Here is an 18683-nt window from a genome sequence, read left to right on the forward strand (position 1 = left end):
CCTAGCTCCAGGAGTGGCATTGAGGTCTAGTTCATAGAACCTCACAAAAGTGTGGAGCGAGGACCACCCCGCCGCATCACAGACTTCTTGCAGGGATGCCCCTGATAACAATGCTTTAGAAGCTGCCATACTCCTAGTAGAGTGGGCCCGTACAGCCAAAGGTGAAGGCTGACCGGCCGCCTCATAAGCAAGTGTGATGGCCTCGACCACCCACTTGCTCATTCTCTGCTTGGATGCCAAAACACACAAACAGTAGTTTAGTTTTCCTCCACAGGGCAGCCCTGTGGACATAAGCATCTAACGCCCGAACCGGGCAGAGCAGATTGAGTGTTTTCTGGTCTGACTTCAGAAAGGGAGGAGGACAAAAGGCCTGCAGTATCACAGGTTCCACAACATTAGTAGGGACCTTGGGAATATATCCCGGTCTGGGAAATAAGAAAGCCTTAACCATGCCGGGCGCAAATTCCAAGCACGAGGTTGCCACAAACAAAGCTTGAATGTCTCCAATTCTTCTAAGAGACGAGATAGCGAGCAAAAATAATGCTTTTAAGGTGAGAATCTTCTCAGGGACCTCTTCAATTGGCTCAAACGGGGCCAAAGACAAGCCCTGTAAAACACTAGCCCAGTCCCAAGCACCCTGCTGCGAACCGTTAGGTAGAACCAAAGACAACAGTGAGCGGTCTCTGATGATGCGAATAGATCGACATCCGCTCTACCGAAGTTCTCCCACAGGAGCTCCACCACCTCTGTGTTTCCACATCACCAAGGCACGAAGGCATCACCGCATGAACTTGATGATGCGTAAAGGATTTCCCCTCGGAGAAAACCCCTTGGTCATGAGCCACCAATGCAACGATCTCATGTACAACAGGCCGCAAGGAATCACGTTGGGCGCCGCTGCCATCAGACCCAACAGTCTCTGATATATACAAATAAATATAAGCTATAATTTGCTAGTTAGTTCACATGCATTATTTTACACACTACCAATAACAGTTTGAAATAATTAAGACATTTAATAATTAAGACTAATGTTTTTGAAAGGAAAAGGCTGAATTTATTTTATTAAAAATACAGTAAAAACACAAAATTAAGAAATATGAATACAAATTCTAATAGCTGTTGTGAATATATAGTAAAATGTTTTTTATTCCTGTGATCAAAGCTGAATTTGTCCTCATTACTCCAGTCTTCAGTGTCACATGACCCTGCAGAAATCATTCTCATATACTGTATTTTTCATTTAAAAAAAACTTCAGGACCAATATCATTTTTAAACTTGAATTTTTTTAAGCCCTATTTCATAAGATGACAGATGTCAAGCTCCTGAAAGGACATATAACCACTAGAAAGGGAGCATAAAATAGTCCACATTCTGCACTACATACTAAGTCTTAGACCATAGCATTGATTAGGACTGATTTTATGGTAGGTATTGAACCTTACTGCATAGTGCTTTTAAATTTAGGTAGGGCAAATCCATACGGAAATGGTACCAGAGTAATTTAGTGTAAATAAGATACACTTTTATGATGGATGGAGGCACTTTTATGATGGATAGATGCACTTTTATGATGGACAGATGAACTTTTATGATGGATAGATGCACTTTTATGATGGATAGATGCCCTTTTATGATGGACGGATGCACTTTTATGATGGATGGAGGCACTTTTATGATGGACGGATGCACTTTTATGATGGATGGATGCACTTTTATGATGGACGGATGCACTTTTATGATGGACGGATGCACTTTTATGATGGATAGATGCACTTTTAAGATGGATAGATGCACTTTTATGACGTTTATGCGCAACCAGATGGAACAGTCATTTGCGGATGATCAAGTCGGTGCTGAAAATGTTTGAAAAGGACACACTGTGGCAAAACAGGCTGACATCGCAGCACTAGACGTAAAAGGAGAAGTCGAACGAATGCCAAGAGTGAACCCCGATGTTGACGTCCTTAGCTTCTGGAAGGACAACTCCATTATTCTCCCTCAACTTTCACAAATGGCAAGACGAATATTTAGCATCCCCAGCGGCTCGGCCAGCGCAGAAAGGGTGTTTTCTATTGCCGGCCTGATGTCCAGCACGAATCGCATATGCTTGACACCTGCCACTCTGCAAAAGCTTGTTTTTCTGAAAGTGAACGCAGCATTGGATATATAGTTTTGATGATTACAAATTCAACCAACCAACCTTTTTGCCGTTCAGATAATTCAGCTACAGTTCTTAATGTTAATACCTAAAAGTAGGCAATAGTCAATTTTTTTTCTGTTGGAATTTTAACTCATTTTAGTTTGGTGATTTATTATAGGAGACATATGGCAAAGTCACTTCGATGTGCTACACTTCCTGCTGCCAGCAGGTGACGCTTTGACTATAACTGAATATTGGCGTGTAGATGTCTTCAGGCCAGCTCTTTTATCAAACATGTGAAGTTTAAGACAGATCAGACATTGTATGCCTGAGTAACAACAATTTCCTGTTTTGTGGCATTAATCGCATATATTAGCACTGAAGCAAGTGTTGCATGATTTAACGTGTTTTTAGCATCTTTGGTACTTCGTGGCATATTTAAATGTGTTTCCGGGAGTGAATACAGTGTAAAGCATGCCATTTCCTGTTGCCAGCAGGTGGCGCTATAACTATCTGAATATTAGCATGTAGATGTGTTTAGGTCAGGACTCTTATCAAATATGTGAAGTTTGGGGTAGATCGGACATTGTATGCCTGACTTACAACAGCTTCCTGTGTCATGGCGAAACATCAGACTTTGTCCAGCCACGGACACGCCCTTCAGCGAAAACTCAAGATCTTCACAATTGAACATCTAACAAGATTAGACTGACCAAATATGATGTTGACCTGATAAAATCTCTAGGAGGAGTTTGTTAAAGTACCACGTCTGGAAATGGCAAAAACTGCAAAAATTTTGCAGAGAAAATTCCAAATATCTAATTTCCTGTTGGGGTTTCAGATTTTGCTTCCAGGGATTTTTTTTAGGTATTGGACATGTGTGTACCGAATTTCATACTTGTACGTGAAACGTAATGCGAATGACGATTTATTGAAATTTTGCAGGTGGCGCCATCGAGCCATTTTGCCACGCCTAATTCTGAAACCCATATCAGATGTAGATTTCCACCACTTCTGATGCGTGTGCAAAGTTTCATTTCGAGCATGTTTAGGCCCTCAAAAATGCGATTAATTTCGGAGAAGAAGAATAGACAGAGCAAATCCAATAGGGTCCTCACACCATCGGTGCTCAGGCCCTAATAAGACTTAATTTTTTTTACAGTAATACCATATTGATATTCTGAATGAAAAAAAATCAAAGAAACTAGATGTAACCAAACACCTACACAACTGAACACATACACATTACCATCCATTCAAAAGAAAAACGTAGGAATAATTTTGTACTCAAATGTAAAAATGAACAATGTAACATAAACTGCAGTGAATTAAACCTTGTTTATACCCGACTCGTCCACACGAGCGTGCGTGAGGCCCCATTTCGTTTTTTTTTTTACTTTTCGCGCGGCTCTGCAGCCGAAGATGCACGAGTTCTGGGCGAATCTAGCCGAGCATGACGTCCCATCAAACCGGCACCTAGTTTGCACATACCAATTAGTTGCTTATATTTACAAAATTAGCCTACAAAAGCAAAAATAAGCTCTATTGAAAATAAAGATCCATGTTTAATAAAATGTTCATGAAACTAAATGAAAATGTTTAGTGAAATTAGGAAATATTTAAGAGATCGTTAATTTAGTTGTATACATGTGTGCATACATTTTGTTCTCATGTCACAAGTAATAATATCAAGGTTTACTGAGTTTGACACGATTCTTTTGTAGTGTGGTTTTTGGTGAAGTGTATTAAAATAAATATCATCACCTGTGTAGCTACATTCTTCTACTTCTTCTCTCACTGCTGTTTCCTGATGGTTTATAGAACAATTACTCCGAGTCGCCCTCTGTCGTTTCACAGAATAGTACAACGTTTGGGGATTGTCAAAGTGTGTGTGTTGGATGAAAACCTTTGCTAGGGGAAAGAATTGTGTTTTGGTAGTTTTAGTGCATTTTGAGTTTGAAATTATCTGCTGTGCCGAGCTGAAAGTTTGTAAGGAGAACTGTGTGAAGAGTTTTGAAAAAGTGACCTAAGTATTGAGAAATGGGTCCTAGCAATTGTATATAAAAAAAATTGAATAAAAAACACTGTAAATGGCAAGAGGCATCCTGCACATCAAAAACAGGCAAAGCAACAAATTAATATTATTCAACATATCCTAGCTTTTTACAGAAAATATTCAGATGTAACCCCCTTTGTAACTGTAACTGTAATTGAATTACACATTTTTTCTCAGTAACTGTAACTGATTACAGTTACATTTATTTTGTAATTAAATTACATAATCTAGTTACATGTAACTAGTTATTTCCCAACACTTCTAAGTATATATGAGTAGACTCGTCCCCTCTGTCATAATCAAGGAGTCGAGGGTCTGTCCACATAAACCTCTCTTGTCCACTTGTGGAACACTTCAAACTGGCGACAGGGATTGCCCCGAGGGGAAGTGCTTAGGGAGGTTTGTGAGTGTGTTGCTAAATTTGGAACTACAGACTACTCTTACTATTTCTGCCATATAAAGATATTGTAAAAGTAGTAATGCTAGTTAATATTTCTGCATGTCTACAAGCAAAGCGGAATGCACCAAACATCTACCCAAAGTACTTTGGGCAAGCTCCAGTAGCAAACCTGAGCATGAACCTTTTTATAGGCTTGTTTGAGATGAGCGAAATCTGCGCAGAACCGATCACCGGTGATCAGCGCGAGATGCATTCCGGTTAGAAAAGTGTCCGAGGGCGGTCCGCCTTGCTCTGATGTCATGCTGACGTATGTCAAAAAACTCTCGCGAGTGAAAGGCGGATGTGTCGGATTCTGCAGTCGAGCGCATTTGCTCTCCACCGACTGCGCGGAGCAAAAGCATGATGGGAAACGACTTGCTGACGACACAGCTTAATGCTTATTGGTTTAAACAACCGTGATGTATGGTTCTTTTTTTTAAATGTTTGATTTTAAAACTCTGAGATCATGTTTTTATGTGTGAATATTCCCAAACTCTCTAACAAAGGCGATCTCTCTGTAGGTTATTTGATTGTTGTCATATTTAAAAAAAAAAATATATATATATATATATATAAAAACATGTATGTAGGCCTAATTAAAGTAAAAATTATTGATAAACACGTCTTTCGAATGGAAATAAATAACAAAAACTTTGGGTGTCTTGTTCATAATATTTATTTTCATATAAAAGTAACAGAACTTAAATTACATCCAGTTTATCAGCAACAAAGCGCACGAGTGTAAATCCCGCGATATCCGCCTTTGATCTCGCAGGTGTCTGATCCACTACGAGAAGAGAGAACTGTCCGTCTTGCCTGCACTTTTTTCACTCCTCCCCTCACTGCAGCCGCCTAGTCTCGGCTGAATTTCAGGCGAGGCGAGGCGCATCTCAGACAAGCCTTATTTGTCTTCAATATGACAAATCTGACTAATTGGAGTCAATATAGGCCTACATCACATGCGGATCATTTTGATGATAATTTTCTGGTAGCATAAGCTCCCATTTGGGCAAGTCTGGAGAATCATGACTGTTAATGAAGAGGGAGGGATTATCGTTAATTAGCCAAAATCTGTAGAATACAAAAAGACCAAAGGGCATCATCTCAACAGTGTGAGTAGCTGTTGAACAATGGCAGGAAGCTGGTGTGCTGTTCAATCGCTGGCACTTTGTGTGTGGTTTTGTGCTTTTTGTCATGCTGTTCCACAGTGGACTAATCTGCCCCAGAATCCTCAAGCTCTGATGTTAAAGCAACCTGACCAGCGGGTTCAACAACAAGCTAGTCAACAGTTTCCTCTGAAGGTTCAACAACAAGCTAGTCAACAGTTTCCTCAGAAGGTTCAACAACAAGCTAGTCAACAGTTTCCTCTGAAGGTTCAACATCTAGCTAGTCAACAGTTTCCTCTGAAGGTTCAACAACAAGCTAGTCATCAGTTTCCTCAGCAGATTCAACAACAAGCTAGTCAACAATTTCCTCTGAAGGTTCAACATCTAGCTAGTCAACAGTTTCCTCTGAAGGTTCAACATCTAGCTAGTCAACAGTTTCCTCTGAAGGTTCAACAACAAGCTAGTCATCAGTTTCCTCAGCAGGTTCAACAACAAGCTAGTCAACAGTTTCCTCAGCAGATTCAGTCTAAGCAGCCAGTGGTGCAGGCAGAGCCCCTTGACAAATGTGCTGTAGCTGATTATGAGCAGATCCAATGTGGCCCACCTGGTATCAGTGGTGCTGAGTGTGAAGCTATCAACTGCTGCTTTAATGGACAGCAGTGTTTCTATGGGAAGGCAGGTAAGGGTGAGTCAATGTAAAGGTGTTCATGTTAAACCGCTCCTCAGTAATAACCTGCTCTTGTACCTTGTTCCAGTGACTGTCCAGTGTATAAGAGATGGTCAGTTTGTGGTAGTGGTGGCTAGAGATGTTACCCTACCTCGCTTGAGCCTGGATTCAGTCCATCTACTGGGTGGAAATGACCCACCTTGCAGTCCTGTGGGATCCACGCCTTCCTTTGCTATATACCAGTTCCCTGTCACTGCATGTGGCACAAGCATGATGGTGAGTAGCTGCTTGTGGTTCTGTTCTGCATGGCTTAGACTGGCCTGGATGCCAACAGTTACTATTTGCAGGAGGACGGTGGATATGTGGTGTATGAGAACCGAATGACCTCCTTGTATGAAGTGGGTGTCGGACCACTTGGGTCCATCACAAGGGACAGCCATTTTGAGTAGGGTTTTTGTTTTTTTTTGAAAAAAAAATGAATCCTTGACAGGCTACAAGCTCACTATTTGTTGTCTAGGCTTCTCTTCCAGTGTAGGTACTCTGCTACTTCTGTGGAAGCTCTGGTTGTGGAGGTCAACACTGTTCCTGCACCTCCACCAGTAGCGGCTTCTGGACCCCTCAGGGTGGAGCTTAGACTGGCAAATGGTCAATGTGTCACCAAAGGCTGTGCAGAAGGCAAGTGTCTGTCCAAGTATGCATAAGTATTTTCTTTAAACTCCAGGTTGCAGCAGGTTCTGGTTAAACGCTGGTGTTCTTCCTCAGGGGATGAGGCATACACGTCCTACTACGGTGATGCTGATTATCCCATCACAAAAGTCCTGCGGGAGCCTGTGTATGTTGAGGTGCGCATTTTGGAGAGGACCGACCCCAACGTTGTCCTAATGCTGGGACGTTGCTGGGCGACATCAAGCCCCAGTCCACTCAGTCTACCCCAGTGGGACCTTCTGGTCGATGGGTGAGTAATGCCAGTCTTTATCCATCTAATGTGCTGTAAGGCACTTCTGACTGCCTCTTTACCTTTCAGATGCCCTTACCAGGATGACCGTTACCTGACCACATTGGTTCCGGTGGCTGGATCTTCTGGTCTTCAGTTCCCAACCCACTACAAGCGCTTTGTTGTGAAGATGTTCACATTTGTGGATCCAGCATCACTGGCTCCTCTACAGGAAACCGTATGCTCTGCAGCCTTACCTGAATCCTTAATATTAGGTGTTTTTATTTCTGTGGCTTATCCCTTTCCCCCCCTCTGTTAGATCTTCATCCACTGTAGTACAGCAGTGTGCCATCCCTCTTCTGGCTCCTGTGAGCAAAGCTGCTCTAGGAAAAGTTAGTGCTTGTTGTAAACTGACTTCAGGAAACATGAGAATTTGGTTTTTAAATGCCTCACGATTCTACCATTTCTTTTCCAGGAAGAGATGCTAACGTCAAGACCCTCTCTAGTGGGCAAACTGTGGTGTCTAGTGGAGAAGTTAACCTGGTCATGTGACTTTAGTAGTTTTAATAAACTTCTTAACTCAACTGTCTCTTTGGTATTGATCTTTCATGACTGTTCTCAGTTTGACTTATTGGGCTACACTACTAAACCAGAGTTCCCTTTTTTGCTTCAAGGTTATGCTTGACTTGAACTAAACAAGCCAAGTTTCTGCCCAAACCTGACCTATTTGCCACGTTCCAGTTGCTAACCTGGGTCCCTGTTCTTAATGGAATCTGTTTTGGTCTCTACTTGTGGCTTTATGGCTGGACTAACATAACTGCTTGTATTGATATTCAAGCATGCCAAGTCCCTCTGTATATTGGTAATGCTATTTGAAAGCCCCCTGAAGTCATGCAAGTATAGCATTGCATCTGCAATGAAATCAGTATCAACCTGCATTGTCATTTTTAATCCCAAATTGTGACCAGCCTTTTTTTCTTTAGGCTAGCCCCAATGTTTATTGAAAAGTAGACTGGTGCTTTAATAAAAGCTGGTTTAGTCCCTTATTCAATTCAAATTTATTTGTATAGCGCTTTTCACAATACACATTGTTTCAAAGCAGCTTTACAGAAAGTGCATTTCATAGATGTACAGTAAAAATGTTAGAAAGACAATGTTAAAGAATAATGTTCGAAAAAGTTAATCAATCGTGTATTAATTTAGGCCATAACAACGCTGGCGTTGAGTCGTCTCTTCACAGGCGTGGAGTCGTCTCTTCACAGGTGTCGGGGCATCCGAAGTCTCCATGAGAGGCTGGATACAAACTGGAGCTGGTGAACTATTTACCTCGGGACTAGTGTCCCGAGATAACAACAGAAAAGCAGATGGGAAATGATTAGCGTAGCTGCTGATCAGAATATTATATTAATGCTTTTGATCCGATTTAACTGTAGTATAAAAGGATAATTATAATGTTAATGCTTGGCTAAAGAGATGCGTCTTTAATCTAGTTTTAAACTGGGACAGCGAGTCTGAACCTCGAACAATATCAGGAAGACTATTCCAGAGTTTAGGAGCTAAATGTGAAAAAGCCCTCCCTCCTTTAGTGGACTTAGATATCCTAGGAATGACCAGAAGCCTAGAGTTTAGTGATCTTGAGCGCGATGGATTGTAGGGCGATAGAAGATCCGTTAGATACACTGGAGCTAAACCATTTAGGGCTTTATAGGTTAGTAGCAATACTTTGTAATTGATACGGAACTTCACAGGTAACCAGTGTAGAGATGATAAAATTGGTGTTATATGATCATATTTTCTTGACCTAGTAAGAACTCTAGCAGCCGCGTTTTGGACTAACTGTAGTTTGTTTATTGAGGATGCAGGACAACCAGCTAATAAAGCATTACAGTAATCTAATCTCGAGGTCATGAATGCATGAACTAACTTTTCTGCATCAGAAATAGATAGCATGTTACGTAGCTTAGCAATGTTTCTAAGATGGAAAAATGCCGTTCTTGTAACATATGAAATATGATTTTCGAAAGACAAGTTGCGGTCTAATATAACACCCAGGTCTTTTGCTGTAGTGGATAAAGTGACAGGACATCCTTCCAAGTTAAAATTGTATTGCGAGAGGTTTTGTGGGCAGTTTTTTGGACCAATAAGTAACACCTCCGTTTTATCTGAATTTAATAGCAGAAAATTACACGTATCTTCAACACACGGTGAGACACCTTATCTGGTGTCTCACCTGAGTTGCTGTCTGAGGGCTTGTTTACACCTGGTACTAAAGTGTTTATCAGTCCAAACACAAGTGGACTATGTTAAATACAGGTGTAAATGCGGTCTAAAATGTTTTAAAACTTGTCCCTTTTGACTTTTAACCTTCACTCATGAAAGGGGCCTTTTATAAACCGTTTTCAGAGTGACATTAACTGGTCTAAACCATGTCGCTTCTGTAGATTTGGACAATAAGCTACTGTGTTTAACTGTCTGTGCTTATTGCACCATTAAAAACAGAACTTATTCTCTTTTTAATTTTTTATTAAAAAGCTGACGTTGCTCATGTTGAAAGTGCTTTGTCTTGTTGCAGGTGGTTTGCTGCTGATGGAAATGACCAAGTTTGTGGTTGCTGTGACTCCACATGTGGTCCTGACGGTGGAATTGCTGCTTCTCCCTATGGAGGTCGGTAGCTCTTGCTTTAAGGTTGCTTTTGATGTTTTAAGTGCTCCTAACTTTGCTCTTCTCTAGGTGTTCAGTGGGAAGGCAAGGCCACACTTGGTCCTGTAATTGTTCAAGGGCAAAAGGAAAGTTTCTCAATAAAACTGACATCAATCCTTGCTTGTATCTGACTTGTCACTTTGCTTCATGCCTGGTTTAACTGCTTTTGACCTGGAAAGAGTGCCTTATTCTGCAAATGTGGGGGAACGGACAGTACCTTTGCAAGTCCCATTTAGTCTGAAACCCTATGGTTGCATGCTCTGTGACTTGCAGAGGTACAGAAGTTATTATTTTTCTCCGTCTGGAATTTAAACTTCTAAGCCTATAGTAAGGTCAAGGTTGGTGTGGGGAGCGGTGCACAACCTGATGCGGGGCTAATTGTAACAGTTTAACTTTCCACACATGCCAGGATGATGAAGCCTAATGTATTTACTAGTTGCCATATCAACATTATTCGCAGAAACTGCACAAATTAATAACTCTTTGGATGCTCTCACTGAACATTTAACAGACGTACATTTCTTAAGTTTATTGAAAATATGACCAATCTGTTATTTAACAGTTGAGAGTTTTTAATGCTGCTCTAACCAGCAGAAGACACTGGATGGGTTTAAATCCCAGTTGCACAGGTGGGGCATGTTGTAACTTATAAAGTGCCCCTATTAGAACTATGCTATTCTATTGAGGAACGAATGACAGTCAATGTTCAGAAGTTTGTTTTTAACTTCTGTTTAACTGTTTTGCAATGTTTGTCAAACTCAAATTAGTATATTTTTAATGATTAAATGCCATTATTTTATTTGAACGTTAATTTGGATTTTGACTTAGTTTGTCTTTATATGATTGTATCTGATTACATCACTCTGCCGTGTCAATGTGCCCCACCTATGGGGCAGGTATTAATGAAACAAACCCACTTAATTATACTAGCTATGGGGGGGAAATAAATACTCTGATCCCCAAGTGGATTTACACAAACAGAGTCAAAAAGCGGTAGGTTGTGCCCCGCTCTCCCCTATTCTTTTGAAGATGTCACTTTACATTGCAATTTTTAGCGTTTAACAGCAGAACTCCTAGTGAAAAGTGTATTATCCATGATACTCTTAAAGATTTGGCAAGCAAATAATTCCAAAAGAACTTTGCAGAGAACACCTTGTCCCATGAAGCACTGTGCAAGATGTAATTGCGTTGGACTCCTTTTAATATTCCTCGGCTCTCAAAGTGTGCAATGCATATTTTTATGACTCTTGTATGAACTTTCACCGAAAGTGATCTGTGATCCATAATCTCTAGTCTTACACTTGTTTGTGCTCAGGTGCTTTTTTAGATGACATTTAAGTTTCTATCATGGGCAAGCTGTCATTTTCTTGATTTGTTAAATTGTGACTGTGTATAACTTAAAGCCCCCTTGTGACTTGTTAGAACATTGTCATTTGCTAATGCAGGCAGGGATTTTCAATCCTGGTCCTAGGGGACCCACTTATCAGCGCATTCTGGCTATGTTCAGACTGTCAGTCCACATCCGACTGAACTTTAGCAAGTGACTGGCCAAAAATCACATTCAATGTTTTTTGTTTTACAAATCGGTTTCAATATACATTCATATATTGTTTGAAATCCCATTTCTGGAAATCTGACTGCTCTGATCAGATTTAATGTGGTTCATGTGACTTTCCATCCTACGTAAAATGTAAACATCAGACGTTGCTATAGGAAACATGCTGAAAGTCACTGCAGAAACAAGGTTGTGTTGCAAAGTGCCAGATGAGCAGATGAAAATTATGTCACTGCCATAGAAACCAATGCAGATATTACAGAAAATGAAAGAGCGTCATAGATACATAAATCGGATCTGAACAGTTGCAATACACAGTGGATGTCAATATTAGATCGGATTGCAATCGGATACACAAATCGGATTTGGACTGACTGTGCACGTGGCCAAAATGTGTCTCTCTTATTTAACACCCCCGATTCAGATCATTAGGCAAGAGCTCCATTTACTAAACTAAAAGGTTCATTGTGGAATCTTAACATTTGTGTTAGCTACTGTATACAGGCCACCAGGGCATAATACAGACTTTATCAAAGAATTTGCTGATTTTCTATCAGAGTTAGTACTGACCGTAGATAAAGTACTTATTGTTGGTGATTTTAATATCCATGTAGACAACGAAAAAGACGCATTGGGATTAGCATTTAAAGACACACTAAACTCTATTGGAGTTAGGCAACACGTGTCAGGAGCCACTCATCACCATGATCATACTTTAGACCTAATATTGTCACATGGAATAAATGTTGATACCGTTGAAATTCTGCAGCAGAGCGATGACATCTCAGATCATTACCTAGTATCATGTATACTTAATTTAGCTAAGGTTGCAAAGCCGCCCCCTCGCTTCAAAAATGGCAGGATAATCACTGCCGCCACTAAAGATTGCTTTTTAAATAATCTTCCTCATCAGTATCATCTGCTCAGCATCCCAGATAGCTTAGAAGAACTCGATGTTGCAACAGAAACTATTGACTCTCTCTTTTCCAGTACTTTAGACACAGTTGCTCCCCTGCGCTTAAAGAAGATTAAAGAAAATAGTCCAACGCCGTGGTACAACGAGCACACCCGGGCCCTTAAAACAGCAGCCAGAAAAATGGAGCGCAGCTCGAAGAAAACAAAACTAGAGGTCTTTCGTAATTCGTGGAAAGAGTGCATGATCGCATACAGAAAGGCCGTAAAAACTGCTAGATCTGCTTATTTCTCGACTCTCTTGGAAGAAAACAAACACAACCCCAGGTATTTATTCGATACAGTAGCTAAATTAACCAAAAATAAAGCTTCAACTTCTGATGTTTGTAAACAGCACAGCAGTAATGACTTTATGAACTTCTTAACAGATTGATAATATTAGGAGGAAAATTTTAACCATGCAGCCGTCTACTACAGTATCACATCAGACAGAGCATTGCAGTGTCACTGAGGAAAAATTACACTCATTCACTGCTATAGGAGAAGAAGAATTGGCTAAAATCATTAAATCATCAAAATCAACAACATGTATGCTCGACCCTTAAAAGTGATGCTACCAGAGGTCATATATCCTCTTCTTAATATCATTAATTCATCTTTGTCATTAGGATATGTACCGAAAACTTTTAAGTTGGCTATTATTAAACCACTTATTAAAAAAATACAACTTCATCCTACAGAATTAGTCAATTATAGGCCAATCTCAAAACTACCCTTTCTGTCAAAATACTTGAAAAGGCAGTGTCTTCACAATTATGTTCCTTTTTAGAAAGAAATGGTATCTGTGAGGATTTCCAGTCAGGATTTAGACCGTTTCATAATACTGAGACTGCTCTCATCAGAGTTACAAATGATTTACTCTTATCATCCGATCGTGGCTATATCTCTCTATTAGTGTTACTCGATCTTAGCGCTGCATTCGATACTATCGACCACAACATTCCTTGGAATAGACTCGAAAATTATGTAGGCATTAGTGGAATTGCTTTGTCATGGTTTAAATCATACCAATGTGACCGTTATCAGTTTGTAGCAGTAAATGAAGAGATGTCACACCGATCACAAGTTAGGTATGGAGTACCACAGGGCTCAGTGCTAGGACCGTTGCTTTTCACCCTTTACATGCTACCACTGCGAGATATAATTTCATTGTTATGCTGACGATACTCAGCTCTATATTTCTTCACGCCCTGAAGAAACGTACCAATTCACAAGATTAACGGAATGCATTGCTGATATAAAACATTGGATGACCAGTAATTTCCTGCAACTCAATTCAGAAAAAACTGAATTTTTAATTATTGGACAAAAAAGCTCCACAAGTAGTAACCTAGAATACTGTCTAACACTTGATGGTCTACATGGACTATGAGCCACTCACCAAAGGAGAAAGAGAAGGGAAGTTATTTTGCGAACACTGCACAGCCTGGCTACACCCCACCTTGCTACAGCACGGTCCACGACACACTCATGCCACATGCTTTATTAGAGTTGGAGAAAAAGCTGCGCGTTCTGTACTAAAAAAAAAAAGAAATTTAACAGATTATAATGATGTATAACACTTGCCTGAATGATAAAAAAACGACACGACGAGTAAACAAGTTATTTGAGTCTCTTTGGCACTGATAAGAAAAAATCCAATCACGCTGGCGTGACGGCCGAGAGACAATTCAGACAAGGATATGTATTACCAACCTTTAGATTTTCTTTCCAAGTGTGAGTGGAAAACTTTATTGTGTTTCCTTGACAAGTGCCTTTAAGAGAGTCATGGTTACTCCCACCTTAAGAGAGTCATAGTTACTCCCACCATAATATAGTTATGGTTACTTCCACTTAGAGAGACTCATAGTTACTCCCACCATAAGATAGTTATGGTTACTTCCACTTAGAGAGACTTATGGTCACTCCAACCTTAAGAGAGTTATGGTTACTCCCACCTTAAGAGAGTTATGGTTACTCCCACCTTAAGAGAGTCATAGTTACTCCCACTATAATAGAGCCATGGTTATTCCCACCATAAGATAGTTATGGTTACTTCCACTGAGAGAGACTTATGATCACTCCCACCTTAAGAGTGTCATGGTTACCCCCACCTTAAGAGAGTCATGGTTACTCCCACCATAAGATAGTGATGGTTACTCCCACCTTAAGAGAGTCATAGTTACTCCCACTGTAAGAGAGTCATGGTTACTCCCACCATAATATAGTTATGGTTACTTCCACTTAGAGAGAATCATGGTCACTCACACCTTAAGAGAGTCATGGTTACTCCCACCTTAAGAGAGTCATGGTTACTCCCACCTTAAGAGAGTCATGGTTACTCCCACCTTAAGAGAGTGATGGTTACTCCCACCTCAAGAGAGCCATGGTTACTCCCACTATAAGAGAGCCATGGTTACCCCCACCATTATATAGTTATGGTTACTTCCACTTAGAGAGAATCATGGTCATTCACACCTTAAGAGAGTCATGGTTACTCCCACCTTAAGAGAGTCATGGTTACTCCCACCTTAAGAGAGTCATGCTTACTCCCACCTTAAGAGAGTCATAGTTATTCCCACCATAAGATAGTTATGGTTACTTCCACTTAGAGAGACTTATGGTCACTCCCACCTTAAAAGAGTCTTGTTTACTCCCACCTTAAGAGGCATGGTTACTCCCACCTTAAGAGAGTCTTGTTTACTCCCATCTCAAGAGAGTCATGGTTACTCCCACCATAAGAGAGCCATGGTTACTCTCACCTTAAGAGAGTCATAGTTACTCCCACCATAATATAGTTATGGTTACTTCCACTTAGAGAGACTCATAGTTACTCCCACCATAATATAGTTATGGTTACTTCCACTTAGAGAAACTCATAGTTACTCCCACCATAAGATAGTTATGGTTACTTCCACTTAGAGAGACTTATGGTCACTCCAACCTTAAGAGAGTCATGGTTACTCCCACCTTAAGAGAGTCATGGTTACTCCCACCTTAAGAGAGTCATAGTTACTCCCAATATAAGAGAGCCATGGTTACTCCCACCATAAGATAGTTATGGTTACTTCCACTTAGAGAGACTTATGGTCACTCCCACCTTAAGAGAGTCATGGTTACTCCCAGCTTAAGAGAGTCTTGTTTACTCCCACCTCAAGAGAGTCATGGTTACTCCCACCATAAGAGAGCCATGGTTACTCCCAATTTAAGAGAGTCACGGTTACTCCCACCATAATATAGTTATGGTTACTTCCATTTAGAGAGACTCATGGTAACTCCCACCTTAAGAGAGTCAAGGTTACTCCCACCTTAAGAGAGTCATGGTTACTCCCAACTTAAGAGAGTCATAGTAACTCCCACCATAATATAGTTATGGTTACTTCCACTTAGAGAGACTCATAGTTACTCCCACCATAATATAGTTATGGTTACTTCCACTTAGAGAAACTCATAGTTACTCCCACCATAATATAGTTATGGTTACTTCCACTTAGAGAGAATCATGGTCACTCCCACCTTAAGAGAGTCATAGTTAGTCCCACCTTAAGAGAGTCATGGTTACTCCCACCATAATATAGTTATGGTTACTTCCACTTAGAGAGACTCATAGTTACTCCCACCATAAGATAGTTATGGTTACTTCCACTTAGAGAGACTTATGGTCACTCCAACCTTAAGAGAGTCATGGTTACTCCCACCTTAAGAGAGTCATGGTTACTCCCACCTTAAGAGAGTCATAGTTACTCCCACTATAAGAGAGCCATGGTTATTCCCACAATAAGATAGTTATGGTTATTTCCACTTAGAGAGACTTATGATCACTCCCACCTTAAGAGAGTCATGTTACTCCCAGCTTAAGAGAGTCTTGTTTACTCCCACCTCAAGAGAGTCATGGTTACTCCCACCATAAGAGAGCCATGGTTACTCCCAATTTAAGAGAATCACGGTTACTCCCACCATAATATAGTTATGGTTACTTCCACTTGGAGAGACTCATGGTAACTCACACCTTAAGAGAGTCATGGTTACTCCCACCTTAAGAGAGTCATGGTTACTCCCACCATAAGAGAGTAATAGTTACTCCCACTATAATATAGTTATGGTTACTTCCACTTAGAGAGACTCATAGTTACTCGCACCATATAATATAGTTATGGTTATTTCCACTTAGAGAGACTCATGTTCACTCCCACCTTAAGAGAGTCATGGTTACTCCTGCCATAAATTATAGTTACTCCCACTATAATATAGTTATGGTTACTTCCACTTAGAGAGACTCATGGTAACTCCCACCTTAAGAGAGTCATAGTTACTCCCACCTTAAGAGAGTCATTGTTTCTCCCACTATAAGAGAGCCATGGTTACTCCCACCATAAGATAGTTATGGTCACTCCCACATTAAGAGAGTCATGGTTACTCCCACCTTAAGAGAGTCAAGGTTACTCCCACCTTAAGAGAGTCTTGTTTACTCCCACCTTAAGAGAGTCATGGTTACTCCCACCTTAAGAGAGTCTTGTTTACTCCCATCTCAAGAGAGTCATGGTTACTCCCACCATAAGAGAGCCATGGTTATTTCCACCTTAAGAGAGTCATGGTTACTCCCACCTTAAGAGAGTCATGCTTACTCCCACCTTAAGAGAGTCATAGTTATTCCCACCATAAGATAGTTATGGTTACTTCCACTTAGAGAGACTTATGGTCACTCCCACCTTAAAAGAGTCTTGTTTACTCCCACCTTAAGAGAGTCATGGTTACTCCCACCTTAAGAGAGTCTTGTTTACTCCCATCTCAAGAGAGTCATAGTTACTCCCACCATAAGAGAGCTATGGTTATTCCCACCTTAAGAGAGTCATGGTTACTCCCACCTTAAGAGAGTGATGGTTACTCCCACCTTAGAGAGTCATAGTTACTCCCACTATAAGAGAGCCATGGTTACTCCCACCATTATATAGTTATGATTACTTCCACTTAGAGAGAATCATGGTCATTCACACCTTAAGAGAGTCATGGTTACTCCCACCTTAAGAGAGTCATGGTTACTCCCACCTTAAGAGAGTCATGCTTACTCCCACCTTAAGAGAGTCATAGTTATTCCCACCATAAGATAGTTATGGTTACTTCCACTTAGAGAGACTTATGGTCACTCCCACCTTAAAAGAGTCTTGTTTACTCCCACCTTAAGAGAGTCATGGTTACTCCCACCATAAGAGAGCCATGGTTATTCCCAATTTAAGAGAGTCACGGTTACTCCCACCATAATATAGTTATGGTTACTTCCACTTAGAGAGACTCATGGTATCTCCCACTTTAAGAGAGTCATGGTTACTCCCACCTTAATAGAGTCATGGTTACTCCCACCTTAAGAGAGTAATAGTTACTCCCACCATAATATAGTTATGGTTACTTCCACTTAGAGAGACTCATAGTTATTCCCACCATAATATAGTTATGATTACTTCCACTTAGAGAGACGCATGTTCACTCCCACCTTAAGAGAGTCATGGTTACTCCTGCCATAATTTATAGTTACTCCCACTATAATATAGTTATGGTTACTTCCACTTAGAGAGTCTCATGGTAACTCCCACCTTAAGAGAGTCATGGTTACTCCCACCTTAAGAGAGTCATGGTTACTCCCACCTTAAGAGAGTCATAGTTACTCCCACTATAAGAGAGCCATGGTTACTCCCACCATAATATAGTTATGGTTACTTCCACTTAGAGAGAATCATGGTCACTCACACCTTAAGAGAGTCATGGTTACTCCCACCTTAAGAGAGTTATGGTTACTCCCACCTTAAGAGAGTCATAGTTATTCCCACCATAATATAGTTATGGTTACTCCCTAGTAATTAGTTACTTTTATAATGATGTAACTCAGTTACTAACTCAGTTACTATTTGTAAGAAATAACTAGTAACTATAACTAATTACTTTTTTAAAGTAACGTGCCCAACACTGACAGTGTGTAGTGTGCAGTTAGTAGTGTACAGTGTGTAGTGTGCAGTTAACAGTGTGTAGTGTGCAGTTAGTAGTGTACAGTGTGTAGTGTGCAGTTAACAGTGTACAGTGTGTAGTGTGTAGTGTGCAGTTAGTAGTGTACAGTGTGTAGTGTGCAGTTAACAGTGTAC

At 40.5% G+C, this 18683-nt stretch overlaps 1 protein-coding gene across 1 annotated transcript; it reads left to right on the plus strand.

The window, feature by feature from the left end:
- Nucleotides 1-689: 689 nt before the first annotated feature.
- Nucleotides 690-7743, plus strand: LOC307131137 (zona pellucida sperm-binding protein 4-like; the record flags this gene model as incomplete). The annotated part of the gene is made up of 8 exons (XM_079824624.1): nt 690-833; nt 6229-6424; nt 6501-6688; nt 6760-6857; nt 6930-7087; nt 7175-7367; nt 7437-7584; nt 7666-7743. 8 exons carry the CDS (start codon nt 690-692, stop codon nt 7741-7743), a joined length of 1203 nt encoding a protein of 400 aa, XP_079680750.1.
- Nucleotides 7744-18683: the final 10940 nt, after the last annotated feature.

The sequence above is a fragment of the Gobio gobio genome, assembly GCF_949357685.1.
Source record: "Gobio gobio genome assembly, chromosome: 8".
Taxonomy (NCBI): Eukaryota; Metazoa; Chordata; class Actinopteri; order Cypriniformes; family Gobionidae; genus Gobio; species Gobio gobio.